The sequence below is a fragment of the Prionailurus bengalensis genome, chromosome A2 (genome assembly GCF_016509475.1).
Source record: "Prionailurus bengalensis isolate Pbe53 chromosome A2, Fcat_Pben_1.1_paternal_pri, whole genome shotgun sequence".
NCBI classification, from domain to species: Eukaryota; Metazoa; Chordata; class Mammalia; order Carnivora; family Felidae; genus Prionailurus; species Prionailurus bengalensis.
Window position 1 is genome coordinate 32359365 of NC_057348.1, and position 20174 is coordinate 32379538.

A 20174-nucleotide genomic window follows, 5' to 3' on the forward strand; every position below is an offset into this window, starting at 1 on the left:
CTCTGACCAGAGAGGCTTCTCCCACCCCCCACCTACTTTCACTCCCTGTGCACAGGCTACCTGGTTTTGAAGGTTTCCAAGACCTGCCACTCTGTTCCTCTAATGGCTGCTGGTGAATTGTGCCATATTCCAAAGTTCTCTCCAACTGTTCTGAGCCTCATGCATCTGTATTCAAACAAGGGTTGCAGAAGCAGCTGGAAGAGAGAAACCAGAATGGCAGCAACCAGTCCAGCAGCAACATTTGGAAGAGCCGATCAAAGTGCTGGGCTCCTGATTCATCAGGAGTGAAGGAAAGGCAGCCATATTGGTCCCTGGCAAGGACAAACCAGAAGGAACACTAAGTTGGCACCAGTGATTTGGATGGTGGCACACAGAGGCCGCCAAACCAATAATGACTAGAACGCAAATAACTCCTGTGAAAACTTGAGGCATCTTCTCTTGTCCTCAATTTGCACCTTTCGAGAGTCCCCTGTTCTGTTTTCAACAGGACTTGACAATGACTCGTCCTCTAACCCAGGAAACCAAATGTCCGTTGACTCAGGTAATTAACTTTTAAAAAACAAACTCTGAGGGTTTTCTGAACGAGAGCGTCAAGTAAGACTTCTCTTTCTGTCAGAGCCAACACGCGCACGCACACACACACACACACACACACACGTGCACAGACAAAATGGGTCACAGGATAAGACAGACATGGGCTGTCATGATGAAGTAGCTGTGAGACCTGACCCAAGTTGCTTCGTCTCTGCTCCTCTGCCAGGTACAATGGGGTAAGGATGGCACCCGCCTCATAGGGTTGTGGTAAGGATTCAGGGAAGTCGTGAAGGGAAAGGGCTTTGCACAATGCCAGTGCAGAATAGGACCTTCATAGCCGGAAGGCTTTTGTTTGTTGGTTTTGTTTTGTTTTAAATCTTGGTTTGCTGTCACTTTAGGGCAGAAGAATGTCACCAGGTGCCACTGTTCAAAAAAATGATCAATGAACGTACCAGTTGGGTATCTTTCGAACATACATTAGTAAGATAAAAGGGGAGGAATCACATCTTTCCTCTCTATCACACGCTATGTATAGGTTTGTACACATATATAAGATGAACACTTGCTAATTCTGATATGGAAAGTCAAGAAGCAAAGGACACTGTTCTTACGAGCGTGGTCCAAACAGCCGCTAAAGTCAATGGCAGCCAGGAAGGGCGCAAGTTGCTGGCACTATTGTTTCTGAGCACACCGCTCTTTCCACCGGCTCTCCCTCGCCCTGGCTCTCCAGTGAGTCTAACTGACACGATATTTCACTTATATTCCATTTAGCCCTGGCAGTGGGAACACGGTGCGACATGAGCTACCACACCACACAACTTATGACATGACTACTCCAGGTCATAAGGAGCCAGTGTTATCTTTCACTGAAAGATTTCACTTTAGAAATCACAATTCCAGGACGCAATAGGATACCACCGTGTCACAGCGGAAGAACCTGATACAGATAATAGGATGAGATAAGGACTCACTTGGGAAGCATTTTGGGAACCCCCTGCCGGTTTTGAGCTCTATTTCGGAGATGCCAGAAAGACCCTGGGAAGTTACATGATTTGGAGAAGCAGCTTTTAAAAAATAAAGAAGAGGAAGAAGGATAAAGTTTCAGAAACATAAAGTCGGAAGAACAACAACAACAAAAAGAGTATTTTAACAAACATCCTAAAACAGGATCAAACTGAAGGACAATCTTTTTTTTTTTTAATTTTTTTTAACGTTTATTTATTTTTGAGAGAGAGAGACAGAGCATGAACAGGGGAGGGTCAGAGAGAGGGAGACACAGAATCTGAAACAGGCTCCAGGCTGTGAGTGGTTAGCACAGAGCCCAACGCGGGGCTCGAACTCACGGACCGCGAGATCACGACCTGAGCCCAAGTCGGATGCTTAACTGACTGAGCCACCCAGGCGCCCCTGAAGGACAATCTTTAGTGATAAGCTGAGAAAGTGACCAGGCTTCAGAGCGGGTGAAGAGTTGCCTCATGGCTAGAGACTGAGCAACACACACAGCATAAGTTTTTCAAGGTGCCCAGAATGACACATGTCTGACAATGGCCAGGCACATTAGCGCAAAGCCTCAAGGAAACTGTCCAGCATGGGCAGGAGTCTAGGGGTGGGCATATACGCATTTGACACAAACCCAGAAATGCCATCTACACTTCCATTTGCTTATTTCCCAAAGTCACAGAGCAATGGCGAAAACCGAAGTTGATGGGAAAAATTCCTATAAACACACAGAGGTTTTTCGGAGTTCCACTTGTGAGACTTTTTCACTTTTTCATAACCCTACATGGTTTAAAAAAAAAAACAAAACAAAACCAAATCCCCCATGAACAGAAAACACCAGAACACCCGGGAAACACGAGCGATGGCTGATTGAGGATATGGCCGCAAGAGCCTGAAGACGTTACTAACGTTTGATCCTAAAAATCAGCAACTTCAATGAGAGGCAGCTTTGCCCACAGAGAGCTTGAAGCTAGTTGAGCTTGTACCCGAACTTGGTGAGTTCCCAGCCGTGCTACCTTCGACAAGTTACTAAACCTCTTTTCAGCTTCCACACCTGTGCCATGGGGCTATACATACCTCGCTTGAAGACTGAATCCAAGACAACGTACGTGGTAGCACTTTGCATCCTGTCAAAGAGCTACGTGTTTGTAGTGTGGCCACTAACCCATCTCGCAGAGCTGGGATCTCTGCTTAAGTGAGAAGGAAATACCTGAGGTGTCACACGCCTGCCTTCCTGTTGAGGGCTCTCTGTGCAGGATGCTGTGCCTATAGATAATGTGGGGTTTGTTTTGTTCCTCTTCGTCTTCTTGTTCATCAATGGACAGCAGTGGTTCAATAAAATAATCCCCATCATGGGACCGGAATGTGCCCAGCTGCAAATGAAGAGAGGGGAGAGGCTGATTTAATATAACTCAACCAGAAGGAGGGAAAGAAAAGGAACATTGTCAAGTAGACAAGGTGCCGTTTCACCCAATCCCTTCCCCATGAGGGCTGCTTGAATGGAACTTGCTGCCGACATATTTGGAGAAGCAGTTTATTTTCAATCCGCCAGGCCAGGTCCGTACCTTCTTCATTTGACTCTATTGCAACTGCTATCCAAATCTGTTTCTAAGAAATCCTTCCCTGGTGCTCAAATTCTCATCACACTCACTTTTAAAGGAAAGAGAGCATTCTTCTTTGTGTTAAGATAGCCCAGAAACTTAGGGAAAAGTGTGAGCTTCCCAGGGAAAAGCTGACCTGTGGAGGCCTTATCATTAATTCAAATTCAGAGAGCATATACTGATCACAGGCACTCCACGTGGTGCTGCCTGTGACATTGGCACATGAGCGTCTCTGCACCCCCTCCCTGTGCAATAGGGAGTGATGCCTGGAGTCAGGATGCCTTAGGTTCCCAATGCTGCCACTCACCCATCCACCCTGGGCAAGTTCCTTAATCGCTCTGAGTTTCAGCTTCCTTGTTCATCAATTGGTGATAAAAATACATACTGTAAAGCCTTACTGTGCAGAATAAATGGGATAATGCATGGAAAGTGCTTAGCAAAAGGACCCTTTGTAAGGAACTGTAACACCTTAGCGGCTTTTTGTGTTGCTGTGTTAGCCACCAGCCGCCAGGACAGAATGTGTGTGGGGCACCTGGGTGGCTCAGTCCCTTGAGCGTCTGACTCTTGGTTTCAGCTCAGGTCATGATCTCTCGGTTCAGGAGTTCGAGCCTTGTGTGGGGCTCTGTGCTAACAGCTCAGAGTCTCGAGCCGGCTTCGAATTCTGTGTCTCCCTCTATCTCTCTCCCTGTTCCCCACTCATTCTCTCTCTCTCTCTCTCTCTCTCTCTCTCTCTCTCTCTCTCTCAAAAATAAATAAATAAACATTAAAAATATATATAAACAACTCTTGTGTTCTCTGAGCACACAGCAGGAAGCTTACTATAACACGTGAAACCTACCAGAGACAGGTCATAAAGACTAGGAAAGAACTTGGGAGCTCATGTGATCTGACACCTTTGATTAGAAAAGAGGAGATGAAGGCCCAGAGGGAGGAAGTGACTTGTCTAAAGTCTCTCTTCAGTGATACAGAAGCAGCTGAATCGTGCTTCAGGTTGAATCTTAATAGTGTCCAATGCTGAATCTAGAACTCAGGAATTTGGATTTTAGTCCAGCACCTTTTTGGAAAGAACTTTGAGAGGCGTCTGGGTGGCTCAGTCAGTTAAGTGTCCGACTCTTGATTTTGGTCCAGGTCACAGTCTCACATGATTTTGTGAGATTGAGCCCTGCCTTGGACTTTGCGCTGACAGCACGGAGCCTGCTTGGGATTCTCTCTCTCTCTCTCTCTCTCTCTCTCTCTCTCTCTCTCTCTCTCTCCGTCTCTCTCTGCTCCTCACCCACTTGTACCTTGTCTCAAAATAAATAAACTTTAGTAAAAAAAATTTTTTTTTGAAAGTCTTTTTAGGAACAGAGATTCAGTCTCTGGCCCATGGTTAGGAGCATGGGTCAGAAAGATAAGGTGGGAACCCCAACTCTGTCACTTAGTAGGTAGGAGACCTCGGGCAAGCCTCCAACTCTCCAAGCCTCAGTGTCCTTCCTCATCTGTAAAATTGGTTGTTTTCAGAACTGGGCTGTTATGAGGATTTGGATGGGATGAGATGATGCATACAAAAAGTACTTACTACAGTGCAAGACACATAAGAGTCCAATAAATGTCATCCTTACGAGGTCAAATTAATTTTGTTGTCGATTCAGAGAAGAATGTTTGATCAAAGAGTAGTCCTTTCTTGGTTAAAGTGACCATTTATTCAAACATAGGTACTAAGTACCTGCAATATACAAGGCTCCAACAGGGGAGAGAAAGGCACCGATGTTGTCCCTGCTGCGAAGGAGGAAGGGATAGATCATGTGCACCAAGAACCACAACACAAGAGAGAGCATACTCAGCATCATAAGAGAGGTACAGATAAGTGTGTGTGCAGGTGAAGAGGGAAAGAGAACAGTGGCTGAAGGACAAGGTTTCCCGGGGAAGAAGCTATGTAAGTTACTTTAAAAGAAGGGTAGGATTTGAGCATGTGATGCTGGGGGACATGACCGAGTAAACCCAAAGGCAATGACATAGGACTGGGGTGGGAGAGAAACTCTGAGAAAATCTGCAAAAGAAGATTGCCCGATACCCAGAATTTGTGGAGGAAAGCCTGAGAGATGAGCCTGGCGGGTAGATGTGCAAGGCATGAGGAGGGATGCCGTAAATGGTCTCAAGTGTCAGATGATGAAATCAGTAGTTGTTCACTAAGCAATGGGGAGCTATGTAGAGTGAGTGAACAGAGGAGTAATGTGATCTTATACCTAGTCACCCTTAATCTGTTAGCGGTGTTTGGCAGGGATTAGAGAGGGAAGACTGGAGGAGGACAGACCACATGGAAATATTTCTGAGACAACAGTCCTAAATGAGCGAGGGGCAGAGAAGTGAAGGAGGTCTAGAATTAGGGTAGGGCCTGTTCAGACCAGTGAGAGACACATCTAAGATGGAATTCAGGAAAACTGATAACCGACTGGTAGGGTGTGTGTGTGTGTGTGTGTGTGTGTGCACGCGCGTGTGTGTGTGTGTGTGTGTGTGTGTTCCGGGTTGAGGGGAGGGGGAATAGATTGGTGTGGTTCATTCTAAAGAGTGAAAGAATTCCCGGGTGGAAATATTTCCACTAGGAACGCCATGATACTTCCGGTGTAGAAACGGTAATGGGAAGTCTTGGGAGGAAAGATAAATTCGAGAAGGGAGACAGAGGGATGAGGTTTTTGGAGCTAGGTTAATCCCTGAAAGAAACAGCCAGTGCACCTATCCTTAAGATGTGTTCTGGACCTTTCCCTCCCCAGAGAGGCAGATTGCAAATTAAATGCAATATACATGGGTTTGTCACGGTCTATACAATCATTCTAAAGTCCCGGCCGGCCCTCAGTTCCCTAAGAGAGTTACCAGTTGCTGCGAGATATCACCTAAAATTGGCAACAGAAATTAAGGTCCTGCGCAGCAAAGTATTTATACAACTGCTGGGGCCACTCCGCGGGGTGTGGAGGCGGAGAGGGAGGAGGAGTGAAGGTTGTTTACAAACTTTACGTACATACTCAGCACCATTCGTAAAGTTCTGGAATTGGTGCTTACAACCTTCGGATCTAGGGGTGTTCTGATGACCTGGGTTCCAGTGCCTGGTTTATGCCCACCCCAGCCATAACCTTCGGCAGAATGGAAGGATTCCTGCGCTTTGGCCCTAGGTCTTGGGGCGGCGATGACTCACGGCAGCACCCCCTTACCCCCCCGCGCGTCAAACTGCCGTCTCCGCCCACCCCCAAACAATCTCAACAACGAGCCGAGCCGCAGCTCCTGGCGCTTTGCTGGGGGCTGGAGGAGCTCATCGCTGTGCTCGTATCCCAGCAGGCTAAAACCTTCCCAATCCTACTCTTCAAGCTTGCCTCGTTCCCCCACCGGACCCTTCCGTTGAGCAGTGGAGACAGATGCGACATCCCAACCGGGGACGCAGGATCCACCAACGACAGCGCTCGGCAGGGGCAGCCAAGTGGCCCGGTAAGTTATCCGTGCTCCCCTTAGAAAAGGTGATGGGGAATGTGGGTCCTCAGGGGAAGAGTAAACGCATCATGGGGGGGAGCAGTGCGCACAACGCCGTGCGCTGGGAGAGCCTGACCCGGGAAAGTTTCTGCGTCACACGCGCGTGTTAGGAACGCACATCGTTTGGAAAAGTCAAGGATCACTTTCGCTGGGGTCAGAACTTTAGAGCATGTCTTCAAATGTGCTGGGGAAGAAAGCGAATGCCTTATCGGACCAACTGGAGAGCAAGTGGGGAGGGGAGGGGAGGTCAAAAGGGGGTCGAGGCACCCTTTCGGAAACCCTGCTAAGTGCGTATTTTGCAGCGCAGGGAGGTGGCCGCCTCGCGCCTTCTCGTTCTCCTTCTGTAGGGGAAACGTGCGTTGTAGGCTCCGTCTCTCGACTCTCTGGAACCCGTATGGGTGGCAGAAAACCCAAAAGAACCTAACTCTCGTCCGGGCAGCCTCTGCGGGCTCTCTCCCACTATTTCTGTTTCTTAGGGGCTACCCCGCCAGCAGGGTGCAGAGTCGGACTGCGCCACACCCCCACTCCGAGTTTTACCCTAATTCAAAGCGTCCGGGGCAGGCTCCGCCCTCTTCCCCGCCTCCGGAGTCCTTGGCCCACCCTTCCGTTCCTGGGACGGACCTGTTCCCTGTCAATCCTGTTCAGCCTCAGGGTTCCTGGCGCGTGAAAAGAGGCCCAGAGAGATCGCGGGGACTCTAGATTACGCACCGCCCTCCACGACACACAGAAGGAACTCCCCATACCCGAGGCTGGGGATCCTCAGCCCACACCCCTGACTCGAGACGCGCCAATAAGGAGTCGGGTCCTGCCTGCGCTCAGCTGCTCCGCTCCTGGGCGGCTGTGTTTGCTACAAGGAAGGGCAGGCAACTCTGGAGTTTGGAAACCGACTTCCAAGCCGCCTGCTAGCGCTGGGCAAGGAGCAGCGGAGCTCGGTTCGGACTCTAGAAAGCCCCAAAACACACGGAACCCCTGGGAGCGGATGCGTGCGCTCCTCTCCAATGTAAGCGCACGCACTGGGCTAGTCATCCAAACCGCTGGATGCAAACTAGCTTCCAGCGGGCATTTAGAGCCAGACTGGAAACTCGGCGCAGTGAGGGTCTTAGAAGAGAGAGCAGTGAAGTCTTCCAGAAACTTGTGAAGAGGCGGGAGGGGGGGGGGGGGAGAGGAGCGGGCACCAACTCACCATTCCTGAGCAGAGGCTGATGACCGCCGTGTGCTGGGACTTGGTAGACTTGGTATTGACATGGCCTTTGTAGAAGCAGTGCTTGAGTTCCGCTTCCTCCTCAGAATAAAACTTTGTCTGGTTCTCCCCGGGCGTCCCGAGAAGGGTGACAGTGAACAGTGGAGCGATAAATCCGGAATGGGCGGAGAGATTAAATAGAAATTGCTGGCCGAAGGCAGAGAGGCGGTAATGCTCCTGGTCGGAGGTAGAGGAGGAGGAGGAAGAGGAGGCAGAGGCCGGCCAGGGGTCAGAGGCAGCGTTAATGCTCCGGCGCCTCCTTTTGAAGTGCACGTTCGTAGAAACGGGTTCTCCGAGAGCGTTCACTCGGATGGGAGACGCGATTTCGTATTCGCTCAGGGTCTCTAATAATTTCACTGCAGGGAGAAGCAGAGACACATGAAGCAATAATTCAATTTTCCGCAAACCAATTTCCCGCAAGTTTTAGTTTAAACATGAAGGGGCTTTGTCCCGGGTTATTTTCCAGCAGTTATTTTTTTTGCCCATTTGAGCCCACGCCTTCACCCTCAGCCAGTGCACAAATATTTGCTGAGCACCTACTATGTGCCAGGAATAGCCAGGAACTGTGCTCGACGCTGAGGCTACACCATTTGGAATCAGACCGTGAACAAGTCAAAATACATGAGATACATTTCGTATTCTGACAAATAATCTGAATAAAATAAAACAAGTCAGTATCTGCTACCCCCAGTTACTAAGTAACTATAGTTTGGGCCCTGGAGGTGGGGAAGGGGAAAGATCAAACTACCAGCAAAGCGGGGTGGGGGAGACCAAGTCTACTCTACAGTGGCTCTCTCTAGAAATTGGCTGGGAATGACCTAAAGAAGGGAGAGGCGGCAAAGCCGGAGATAATTCTTTCTAGGAAAAAGAGAGAGGCCCTCCGCTGCGGGGTGCCCGCTGTCGGGCGCAGACGCTGGGGAGGTGGCGACTGGGGCGGAGGGGTCGCGATGGCCGGAGTCTCATTACCTTGCCTCGGGTGCAGCCTGTCCTTGCGCACGGCCGCCGCGGCGTCTGGGCTCCCCATCTCGGCCAGGTCCCGCACCAGGAACGTTAGCAGTGTGGCCCAGGATACAAACTGCATGGTGCTTCCCACCCCTCCCCTGTTGCTCCCACCCCCCTCCCTCCTGCCCTCCCTGGCTGCGGCGGCGACGCGAGGCAGCGGCCGCGGTGAGCCCGCGGAGCCTGGCGCCCGCCGCCAACTTTTGACTTTAGGAGTCGCTGAGGTCTCGCCGCGAGGGTCCCGTCTGCGCTCGGCTGAGCAACGCCGCCGCCTGCCGAGAGCTGAGCCGCTCGGGCCGCAGGAGGAGCCGGAGGAGCAGCAAGAGGAGGAGGACTGGGGCTCGACTGCTCGGCCGCATAATGTCCAAGGAGCGGGCAGGAGAAGGCGCGGAACGTGCGCTCCGAGGCGCGCCGGGCGCCCTTTGCTGGCGGGGATAGCGGAGCTGCTTCTTGAATGGGGGGCTGGGGGGGCGGGGGCGGGGGGGCCGCGGGTCCTCCGCCGCTCAAGTACCCCGGGTGCCCGCCTCTAAGAGGAGAGGGGAGGGGAAAGCGCAGCGAGCGGGGACCGCCTCCTTCCAGACGGAGGAGTCCCCTCCTCGGCCGGCCCGTGCGAGTCTCGCGGCCGGCCTCGGGCTGCAGAAGGCGGAGGCCGGAGGCGCCGGGAGCTCGCGGCCAGCGGCTCGCGCTCCCTGCCGCCTCGCGGGCATCAGCTTTGCTGAGACTCCCAGCCCTGGGGCCGGAGAGCACAGAAAGTTCTCTCCCTTTCCAGGCGCTCTCGGTTTCTCGACCCCTCTCCTGTCTCTGCTCCATTTCTGCCTTCAGAAGCTCTGTTTTCTCTTCCTCGCCCTTGCCTCTCTGCCGCGCCGGCTCTGTGCCCGGTTCTCCCGCGGTGCCCCAGTTTCCCCTATTTCTCCCTTCCCTTGGCTCCCTTCTGCCTCCGTGTCTTTACAACAGCCGTCTCCCTCTTCTCTCGTCCCCTCCTTGGGAATTTCTGTCCCCCATCTAGCCCATTCTTTGGGTTTCTTACAAGTGAAAGTGGCCGCGAGCAGGAGCGCCCGGCCCTCCTACAGTCTCTCACTAGGGACTAAATGTGGCATCTGAGCTCCACTCTCGGTTTAATCGCCCTAAGTCAACAGTTTCAGAGATTCTTAAGATTCAGGGGTTCTTAATCTGGCAGTTGGGGGTGTGCTTCAGATCCCCGTCCTTTCGAAAGTTTTGCAAAGCTTTCAAGCCCTTTCCGCGCCCCCCGCCCCCAATCTCTGCCCCCATCCGGAGAGGGTCCACCGTGTTTTGTAGGTCCCCGGCCCAAAAAAGGTTAAGAATTGCTCTTGGCCGCGAGAGGGGGCGGGGACTTTGGTGCCCAGACTGCTCCTAGGTTTAGAGATACAGGGGAGAGGACAGTAGGGGGTGGAGTGCCCGGGGAGAGTCCTGGACCCGCGCGGGGGACGGGGCACGGGGCGGGGAGTGGGAAGCACCAGTCTGGGGAGGGATTTCTCAATCATTTCTCCTTCACTTTGGCCAAAGACAAGGAGGAGATGCTTACCTTTGCCTTGGGAGGCAAATTTGGCGTTAGACAAGCCAGACCCCAGGGAGGGTGTGTGTGAGCATGTGAGCGCGTGAGGGGACAAGCCGGGTGGGGGGAGAGGCAGAGGGAATTGTTTCATCCTGGGTGGTTCAGAAGTACGTGTTTCTTCACCAGCCCTCAGGAAGAAGCTAGCTAGAGTGTGCTAATTTCAAGAGAAGGAAATGGCAATTTCAGTAAAAGATACAATAAAGGTATATTTGCCCATGTCCCAGAAGTGGAGATTTCTGTTGCTTGCTGGGCTGGCACTCTGGACGGGAAATACAAAGGCTACCAATACCAGGGACCGAATAGCAAAATGCTACAAGTATCCACTACTCTTGAAATATTAATGCAAATATTTCTCTTGTAGAGGGAAAAATGACTTGGTAAGACTGGAATTTCCTAAAAAAGTTGTTGACCCGAATGGACCAATGGTGCCATTCTCCAACTGTATTACCGGAATTCATAAGAAGTATAAACAGTATAAAGATGGGAAAACAGAAACACCTGTAAAATGCTCAGTTTTAAAGGATGACATTTAGATCTTTTTCTTAAACCTTCAAAATAATTTACTAAAACATAAGTCTCCTAATACACAACCTTTCTTTTCATCATGTAAGAAAATTCCTCGCAATCCCAGTGTCTGGGAGTTGCTGTAAATTTAGCAAGGAATGGAAAAAAATACCACAAAATCAAATTATTAGCTCATTCCAATGGAAAATATTCTAGAACTTTTACTTTAAAATGACGCAAAAATATAGTACTTTTACAGATACGTAAATGAAAAGAAATGAAACCCATGTTCATAGTCAATTCACTTAGGGCAAAGAGCCAAGAATATACAGTGGAGAAAGGATGATCTCTTCAATACGTGATATTGGGAAAACTGGACAGCCACACACAAAAGAATGAAGGTGAATCCTTATCTTGCATTACACACAAAAATCAACACAAAGGGATTAAAGGCTTGAGTATTAAGACCTGACATCATAAATGTCCTAGAAGAAACAGGGAGTAAGCTCCTTGATGTTGGTCTTGATGATGACTTTTTGGATTTGATACCAAAAGCAAAAGCAAGAAAAGCAAAAATAAGCAAGTAAGACTCCATCAAACTAAAAAGGTTCTGTAAGCAAAGGACACCATCAACGTGAACAGGCAACCTATGTAATGGGAGAAAATATTTGCAAATCATATATATTTGATATGGGGTTAATATCCAAAAAAATATAAAGAGCTCCTACAACTCAAAAGCAAAAAGAAAAAAAAATCAATGAAAAAATGGTCAGAGTGTCTGGGGTGCCTGGGTGGCTCAGTCAGTTAAGCATCTGGCTCTTGGTTTCTGCTCAGGTCGTGATCTCATCACGATCAGGTCACGATCTCAGAAAAGGTTTGTGAGTTCGAGCCCTGAATCAGGCCCTGCACTGACAGTGTGGGGCCTGCTTGGAATTCTCTCCGACTCTCTCTGCCCCTCCCCCACTCACATGCTCTATCTCTCTCTCTCTCTCTCTCTCAAAATAAATAAATAAGCGTAAAAAAATGGTTAGAGGATCTGAAAAAACACTTTTCCAAAGAGGATACACAGATGGCCAGCAGGTACATGAAAATGTGCTCAACATCACTAATCATCAGGGAAATGCAAATCAAAACCACAATGAGGTATCACCTTACACCTGTTAAAATGGCTTTTATTAAAAAGATAAATAACAAGTTTGGGGAGGATATGGAAAAATGGGAAGCTCTGTGCACTGTTACCATGGGAGTGTAAATTGGTGTAGCCATGAAGCACCATAGGAAAGTTTAAAAATTAAAAATTAGAAACAGGGGCTCCTGGGTGGCTCAGTCACTTAAGCCTCTGACTTCAGCTCAGGTCATGATCTCATAGTTTGTGAGTCTGAGGCCTGCATCGGGCTCTCCGCTCTCAGCACAGAGCCTACTTTGGATCCTCTGTTACCCACTGTCTCTGCCCCTCTCCTGCTCTCTCTCTCTCTGAAAAATAAACATTAAAAAGTAAATAAATAAAAATAGAAGTAGGGATCGAGCAATTCCACTTCCGGGTATTCATCTGAAGGACCTGAAAACACTAACCCGAAAAGTTACCTGCACCCCCATGCTCCTTGCAGTATTACCACTAATGGCCAAGATATGGAAGCGACCTGTGTCCATTGATAGATGAATGCCTAAAGAGGCCGTGGTACACATACAAGGGAATACTGTTCAGCCATAAAAAAGAAGGAAAGCTTGTGGCAACGTGAACAGACCTTGAGGGCATTTTGCGAAGCGAGGTAAGTCGGACAAAGGAAGACAAATCCCAGACGGTCTCACTTATGGGTGGAATCTAAAAAAAAAAAAAAAAAAAACCCACAGAACTGAACTCATAGATACAGAGAACAGACTGGTGGTTGCCAGAGGTGGGGGAGGGAGGTGGGCAAAATGAGTAAAGGTGGGCAAAAGATACAAAGCTCCAGTTGTAAGATAAGTAAGTCTTGGGATGTGATGTCGCATGGTGACTACAGTTAGTACATTTGAAACTTGCTGAGAGTAGGTGTTAAAGGTCATCGCAAGGGGGAACAATGTAACTCTGAGTGGGGATGGATATTAACTAGGCTTACTGTGTTGATCATTTCATAATATATACATACAATAAAGCATTCTGTTGAATACCTGAAACTAATATATTATTATATGTAAATTATACATCAGTAAGAGGAATAAAGTTTACAAAGGATAAAAGAAAACAATGGCACTTTTCAAAATTTCCTAGTAAACAAATATTCTCCCTTTTAATTTGAACCTTTCTCATAAAGATAAGCTGACAGCGTAGAAATTATTTTATGTAGGGATACAAGTCTCCTCTGTGTCTTCTCCCTCCTTACCTTTCTTTCTAGGACTTGATTTTATTTTTTATTTTTATTTATTTTTAATTTTATTTAATGTTTCTTTATTTTTGAGAGACAGAGAGACAGCATGAGCCGGGGAGGGGCAGAGAGAAGGAGACAGAGAACACGAAGTAGGCCCTAGGCTCTGAGCTGTCAGGACAGAGCCCCACGCGGGGCTTGAACTCACAGACCGTGAGATCATGACCTGAGCTGAAGTCAGACGCTTAACCAGCTGAGCCACCCAGGCACCCCTAGTACTTGATTTTAAAAGATGAACTCTGTTTACTGTTCTTTACAATTGCTCGTGACACAAACAAGAGCTGATAAGGAAGGAAAATACAAAGTATCTCTTGGTGACCTTGCCACGTGATCAGGAGCCTGGGTTTCTGAATTTCTTATCCTCAGCAAGTCTGCTCAACCTTTCTCAAGTGTATTGTCTTGCCTCTGAATTTATATCTATAAACAAGGCTTAAAAAATTTAGGAAGATGTTTGAAATCTTACCTTAGGACAATGAGCTATTTATCTAAATCATTCAGGTCCAAATCATCATCATCATTTATTGAGTACTTATCACGTGCCAGACCATGTACAATTATACAGTACTTAATTCTTACAACAGCTATATGAGGCTGTAATTTCATTTTACACATAAGGATATTGAGGAGTAAAAGGTTAAATAATTTGACAAAGGACAAAGGTCCCTCAACTAGTGAGAGATAGGACTGAGATTCTGTTCCAGTAATTTAGTCCAAGTTCATAATCACTATCGTATATAATGAATGAAGGGTTGATCAAAAGTGTGGCTGGGTTTTTGGGGGTTTGGTTTGGGAGACGTCAGCTAATACCACGTAGAGAGTTTCCTCAAACGTATCTTGATTGTATAATTTTTCTTCGCCTGTCTAACTTACTATTCTAATGCTGAGTATTTCATAATAATCATCTTAGCTGATTTTTTCATTTCACTGATATTTCACAACTTTTTTCTCGGGACGTAGAACAAATCTGGCACATAGTAGGTGCTCAAGAAGTATTTATTAAATGAGTGAATATATTCTTTATTTTATAACAGCACACACATGTGCAGTTTAGAGGATAGTTTTATAAATAGGAATATAGAATGACTTGAGCTCAGGGACAAAAGTGAATTCTTTGGTAAACTGGTCCATTGCAAAAGTTTGCTTGAAAAGAAGCAGAGTTTTGGGAGGTCACCTAGAGTTAATGGAGAAACAATTTTTAGTCCATTTTCTTCTCCCAGGCTTTACTGGAATTGAACGTTATTGTAGGTTAAGAGGCAGACCTCTTTGGCTGATTCTTCATGAAAATTGTATCCCAGGGGAGTGATGATTGACATTAATCACTAGGGAGAGAGAAGCTGGCCAAAGGAAATACGAGACATGACATCACAAGTGACTGTGTTTGCAGAACATCACTGGAAACAGCAGGAAGGAGATATGAGGTACAGCCATCTATTTCCACAGAAAGGGAAAACCCACACCCGAATAATAGGGAGAGACCAGGAGCCAGAATTAAAGTGAATAGTTTCCTGACTGGTCAGCAGTGGTGGTTTCTGGAATAGATAAGCCAAGGTACTCAATTACACCGGACTCTCCCACAAAGCAGAGAACTGGTAGTGGCCCAGCTCTGTGACCTCGAGCAGTAACCTCTCTGATCCGGTCTCATGCTTGCTTAGGGGAGGTGGGGAGAAACGGTCCTCTTTTCTTGTCACATGGGTGAAGGACGCTACTGTATTGTTTGAAGTCTTCCAAATACTGACTTCAAGTAAACGATAGTGTAGAGAAAGTTATAATTGTATACCAATAGTATACCAAAAGTTAGAGGAGTTTAGCTGTTAGTAATAACAGCACAAGATTCTCTCGAGTCCCTACTTTGTGCTAATGAATCCTTATCGCCAGTCCTGCCAGCTGGGTTTGACTCTCCCATTTTACATGTGATGAAAGTAAGAGTCAGGAAAGTGAAGTGACTCACCCAGCGTTAAAGAGCTAGAGTGAGCTGCACAGGGATTTGAACTGCGGTCACCTTACCTCCAAAGCCTGTGATCTCCATTAACCGGAGAAGTCTACGAATATGAAGATGTTTGCCTAACTGTTCTTGATCATTCAGCCTTTATACTTGGCCTGATGAATGTGATCTTTTAGAACTTTTCTCTTTAGTGTGTCTCTCTCTCTCTCCCTCCGTCTCTCTCTCTTTCTCTCTCTTTTATTTTGAGAGATGGAGAGCACACAGGGGAGGGGGAGAGAGAGGGAGAAACAGAATCCCAAGCAGGCTGCACAGTTGGACTACTGAGCCACCCAGGCATCCCCTAAATAACTTCTCTTAAGCCTACTTTTAAAGTCATAGTTCCAATTTTTAATGTGGCTCTAGATACAGCTAGCTCATGGCAATTCTACAAAGCTGTTCACTCATCAAGTGTGCCTTGCTTACTTGTCATTCCAGAAGACCATACTTTTGCTACTGTTCAGGCTTTAGAGCCTGAAATGAATCCCATTGATACTCACTGGAGAGTCTGTGGACCTCAAATCCTTATTTCATTCCCTCTAACACCCTATAGAAGAAGCCATGATACTTGGGTTCAACTGATTGGGTTGGCCATCATAACCTGGCCATCATATCTGGGTTCAACTACAAATGATTCAGAAGTAACTAGACTTCTAGCTCAGATCCAAACCACTTTTAAACTGAAGTCCATTCAAAAAGCAATACAGTGGGTGCAAATACAAGGTCACCATCTTGTGAAAGAGCACATTCAACATAAACAGGTGTTATATATGTGCAAGCATGGAACCTGATAACTCTTACAGCATTCTGAGATGCACCAGGACGCTGTATGCCCCCAGAGCCTTGACATTCTCCTGTCCTACTTTGTTTCACGCTTTCTTTCATTGTTGTTGCTTGGTATACTCCGTAGACTTTCAACTATCTGAGGGCAAGGAGCAGATCAGTCTCTCTTATCACGGTATCCCCTTGGTGGTATGCAACAGGCACTTAATAAATATTTCTTAAATGAATGAATTAACTATTTCTGCAAAATTATTTCCAGCTTTCAGAGCCACTGTTTCTCTTAATTAACGAAAGTCATTCTTTCATACACAGTGCGCACGCGCGTGCACACACACACACACACACACACACCCGGGAATGACTGACATAATCTCTGGTTTTTTATGGTATCATTACTCGTGAGAGGCAAGTCTTGCTTTAATTAGAATCTTATCGTGATTTCTTTTTTCCGGAGTAGAAATTTTCAGAGCTAGACTCTCCCCGATGGCAAGTTCAGGATCATGAACGTGACAAGAGACCAATGCTGTGGCAATTTCCATATTCTTTTTGTATCCTAAAAACAGGGTCATTACAGTTACCTGCCTTGTAGGGATGGTGTGACAGTGAATTGACCAATGAAAAGTCTTGGCTTATTGGCTGGCATAGAGTAAGTGATCTCTGTTCAAATCGGTGGCCTCACTGATTAACTGATAACCCTTCTGCTAGTTAGAAAGAGTGATTTCTGATTCAGTTAGACAGAAAACAGTCGTGGTAACCTAGCACGCCTTTCCCTGTTAACTGCCCTTCACCGGGTCATGAGCCTTTCTCCTCCTGGGAAAGAAAATCAGTCACATGTGTGCTATAATATTTCTTTGACCATGTATTTTTTTTTCACACTTATCCTTGCTGTTAGCCCCCTTGCTCTTTTAAAATTATTTTCATTTTTGGGGTGCCTGGGTGGCTCATTCGGTTGAGCGTCTGACCTGGCCTCAGGTCATGATCTCACAGTTTGTGGGTTCAAGTCCCATGTCAGGCTCTGTGCTGAGAGCTTGGAGCCTGGAGCCTCTTACAGATTCTGTGTCTCCCTCTCTCTCTCTGTCCTGTCCCCTGCTTGCACTCTGTCTCTCTATATCTGAAAAAAAAATTTTTTTTAAGTTTAAAATTATTTTCATTTTTTAAAACAGCTTACTCTCTCTTTCTCATACTCTGCTTAAAATTAGCAATTCTAGCGTGTAAGTCCGATTTAACATTTTTTTGAACCCTGGGCCTTGTGTTTTTCTGGCAGAATGTTGACATAATCAAAACACAATTTTCCCTCTAAACATTGAAAAAAACCTGTTTTTCTGTGGCAAGCGATTTTTACACATGCAAAAAAGTAATTTCCTCTGCAGATAATGCTTAATGTCCTGTCTGTCCTAATGTTATTTATTATAATAAGGGTAAACCTTACCAATTGCTTTCTATGTCTCGGTACGGTAGGTAATACTGTATTCAGTTCTCCTGACAACCCAATGAAACAGGAGGGCCATTAGGCCCCCTTTTCTGAGGAGGAAATGAAGGCACAGAGGGGATACGTAACTTACCCAAGGTTGCACAGCTAGTGAGTAGCTGAGTAGAGATTTAAAGCCAGGCTTTCTGATCTCAAGGCCTGAACTCTTATGTATGTATGTCATATGTATTTATGATCTATGTATAGATAGATATGTATATGTATGTCATATCATACATATGTCATATGTATTTATGATCTGGTAAGCTTAATGCAGGATACATTTTTATCCTTAGAAATACATACTGAAGGAGTGGAAATATTGATATTAGTAGAAATTCAGATATCAGGCCAATTAGGGAAGGAGGCCAATGGGGGTCTGGTTCAGGGAGTCAGAAGTTATGAAATTCTGAACATCAAGCCAAAGTGATATTGAGGAGAAGATCTTCCCAGTACCCTAAACCACTCATTCATCTAAATGTAAGACTGGCCCATGACAACTCTAGTCTTCTTCAATAGCCTTGCTGCTACAACCACTTTTGTAGACTCCGGTGACCCTCAGTGTAGCCCCGCATCTTAGTGTTCAGGCTACGCCCTGGTTCTTGCTATAAAAACATTGTACGGCCAAGCGTACCTTGGAATTTCACAAGTGGGATAGGATTTGAATTCCCCATGATGAGTTTCTGCGGGGGGCCAGTACAAAGGTTTTCCAAGAACTTTTCAAAATATCTCAGCGACTGTGACCACCAAAGACAATGGAGAGAGGCTGGGCGGGAGGGGGGGGGGGGTGGGAAGCAGGGAGGAATATCTTCATTTTCCCAATTAATGTGCCAAAACCTAAACGTGTCCCATGTCCCAGCCTGACCTGGCACGGAGATTATGTGACATCAGATCGATGCCAGTTGTAAGTGGCATATTCACCATGCACTGCCCTTGTATTCCTTGGCACCAATAACACAAAATAGGTTGCTTCCTGAAATGTAAGCCTAGCAATTAGTGCCTTGTCGCGTCCCTATCAGATGTTGGCAAAATGACTGCCTTTGCACTTTTCTTCCCCCCCCCTCAAAAACAGTACCTATCAGTGGCAGTCACGGCAAGCATAACTGGAATAAGCTTCAGCTACTGTTGGGCTCTGTGCAAGAGGTACGGTTACGAGAAGTGGGGGTGTGCAGGTAGAATTTTCTTTTGGGCAATCTTCTCACAGTGACACTGGTGCCTGAATTCTAGTTAGAGCAGGCCACACAAAATCACCTGCGTATCCTTTCTTTTCTTTTTTTTTAATGTTTGTTTATTTTTGAGAGAGAGAGAGCACAAGTGGGGGAGGGGCAGAGAGAGAGGGAGACACAGAATCTGAAGCAGGTTCTAGGCTCTGAGCCGTCAGCACAGAGCCTGACGCGGGGCTCGAACTCACGGACTGAGAGATCATGACCTGGGTCGAAGTCGGATGCTTAAATGACTGAGCCACCCAGGGGTCCCTGCATGTACGTTTTAAATCAGCACTTCATACAGTAGATTATTCAGTTCATTAATTATGAAAGCAAATCTCTACCTCACAAAATTCATATTTGCTCTAAGGTACCTTTTCTGGCAAAACGGAGGTCGTAGTAGAGAAAGGACTCCCTGAGCAGTGACTTTGGTCTGTAGGTCCCGGTGTGGCAGAGGTCCTAGAAATAGAAAAAGGGACAATTCAAGACCATCCCCTCCCCACCTTACCAGTCAGGTGAGAAGGGAAAGGCACAGTCAAGAGACCACAAGTGCCATGAAGTATTAGACAATGATCGAAGAGGACGGAAGAACTGGGTGTTGTAGCACATAAACATGTCCAAGGTGTTTTATGAAGCAAGTTACAGAATTGTTTGTCTAATTGGGTCCTAGAACGGTAAAAAGAAAAAAATAACAAAATCTCAGCCGGTACTAAAACAGGGTATGCATAGAAAAAAAAAATCTAGAAAGGTGGCTATTACATCAAAGCATGGCCACAGGGCTGTGCTTTCTGGGACTGGGGATTATGGAAGTCTTTCATACTTTCTACATTTCTGATACCCATCTCCATATTTTTAATAATCCTTACAACAAGAATATACGTTTCTTGATGAGAAAAGTTGATTTTTTTTTAAGTAAAAAAGATAATATATAAAGAAAATATGGTTTCACCATCCTTAGAGAAATTTTTCTCATGAATTATGCATGACTTCAGCTTTTTCTCTACCATTCAGTATGTGTTTCATTATTTGAAAATAACCTCATATATATTGTGTATATATGAACAAGCACTAGGAAGAGATTTATGATAGGCAAGTCAGGCTTTAGAGAGGAGACTGTGACTTAGGAATATAAGCATTTCAGAGGCGCCTGGGTGGCTCAGTCAGTTAAGGGTCCAACTTGGGCTCAGGTCATGATCTCGTGCTCTGTGAGTTCAAGCTCCACGTTAGGCTCTGTGCTGACAGCTCAGAGCCTGGAGCCTGCTTCGGATTTTATGTCTCCCTCCCTCTCTGCCCCTCCCCTACTCACGCTCTGTCTCTGTCTCTCAAAAATAAGATAGGACATTAAAAAAAATTTAATACAAATAAAGAAAAGAAATACAAGCATCTGATA

General features: G+C 46.6%; 1 protein-coding gene across 3 annotated transcripts in view; it reads right to left on the bottom strand.

Moving 5' to 3' along the window:
• Nucleotides 1-9014, bottom strand: part of ADAMTS9 (ADAM metallopeptidase with thrombospondin type 1 motif 9) — a 162229-nt gene extending 153215 nt beyond the window's left edge. For 2 of the 3 annotated variants that reach the window (XM_043587867.1, XM_043587869.1), the window contains exons 1-3: nt 8839-9014; nt 7816-8228; nt 2744-2906 (exon numbers count right to left, since the gene is read on the bottom strand). In XM_043587867.1, the coding sequence (XP_043443802.1) occupies nt 2744-2906; nt 7816-8228; nt 8839-8953 (691 nt within the window). In that variant the 5' untranslated portion in view covers nt 8954-9014. The remainder of the gene's footprint in view (nt 1-2743; nt 2907-7815; nt 8229-8838) is intronic. The other variant, XM_043587868.1, reaches the window with a different exon arrangement.
• Nucleotides 9015-20174: the final 11160 nt, after the last annotated feature.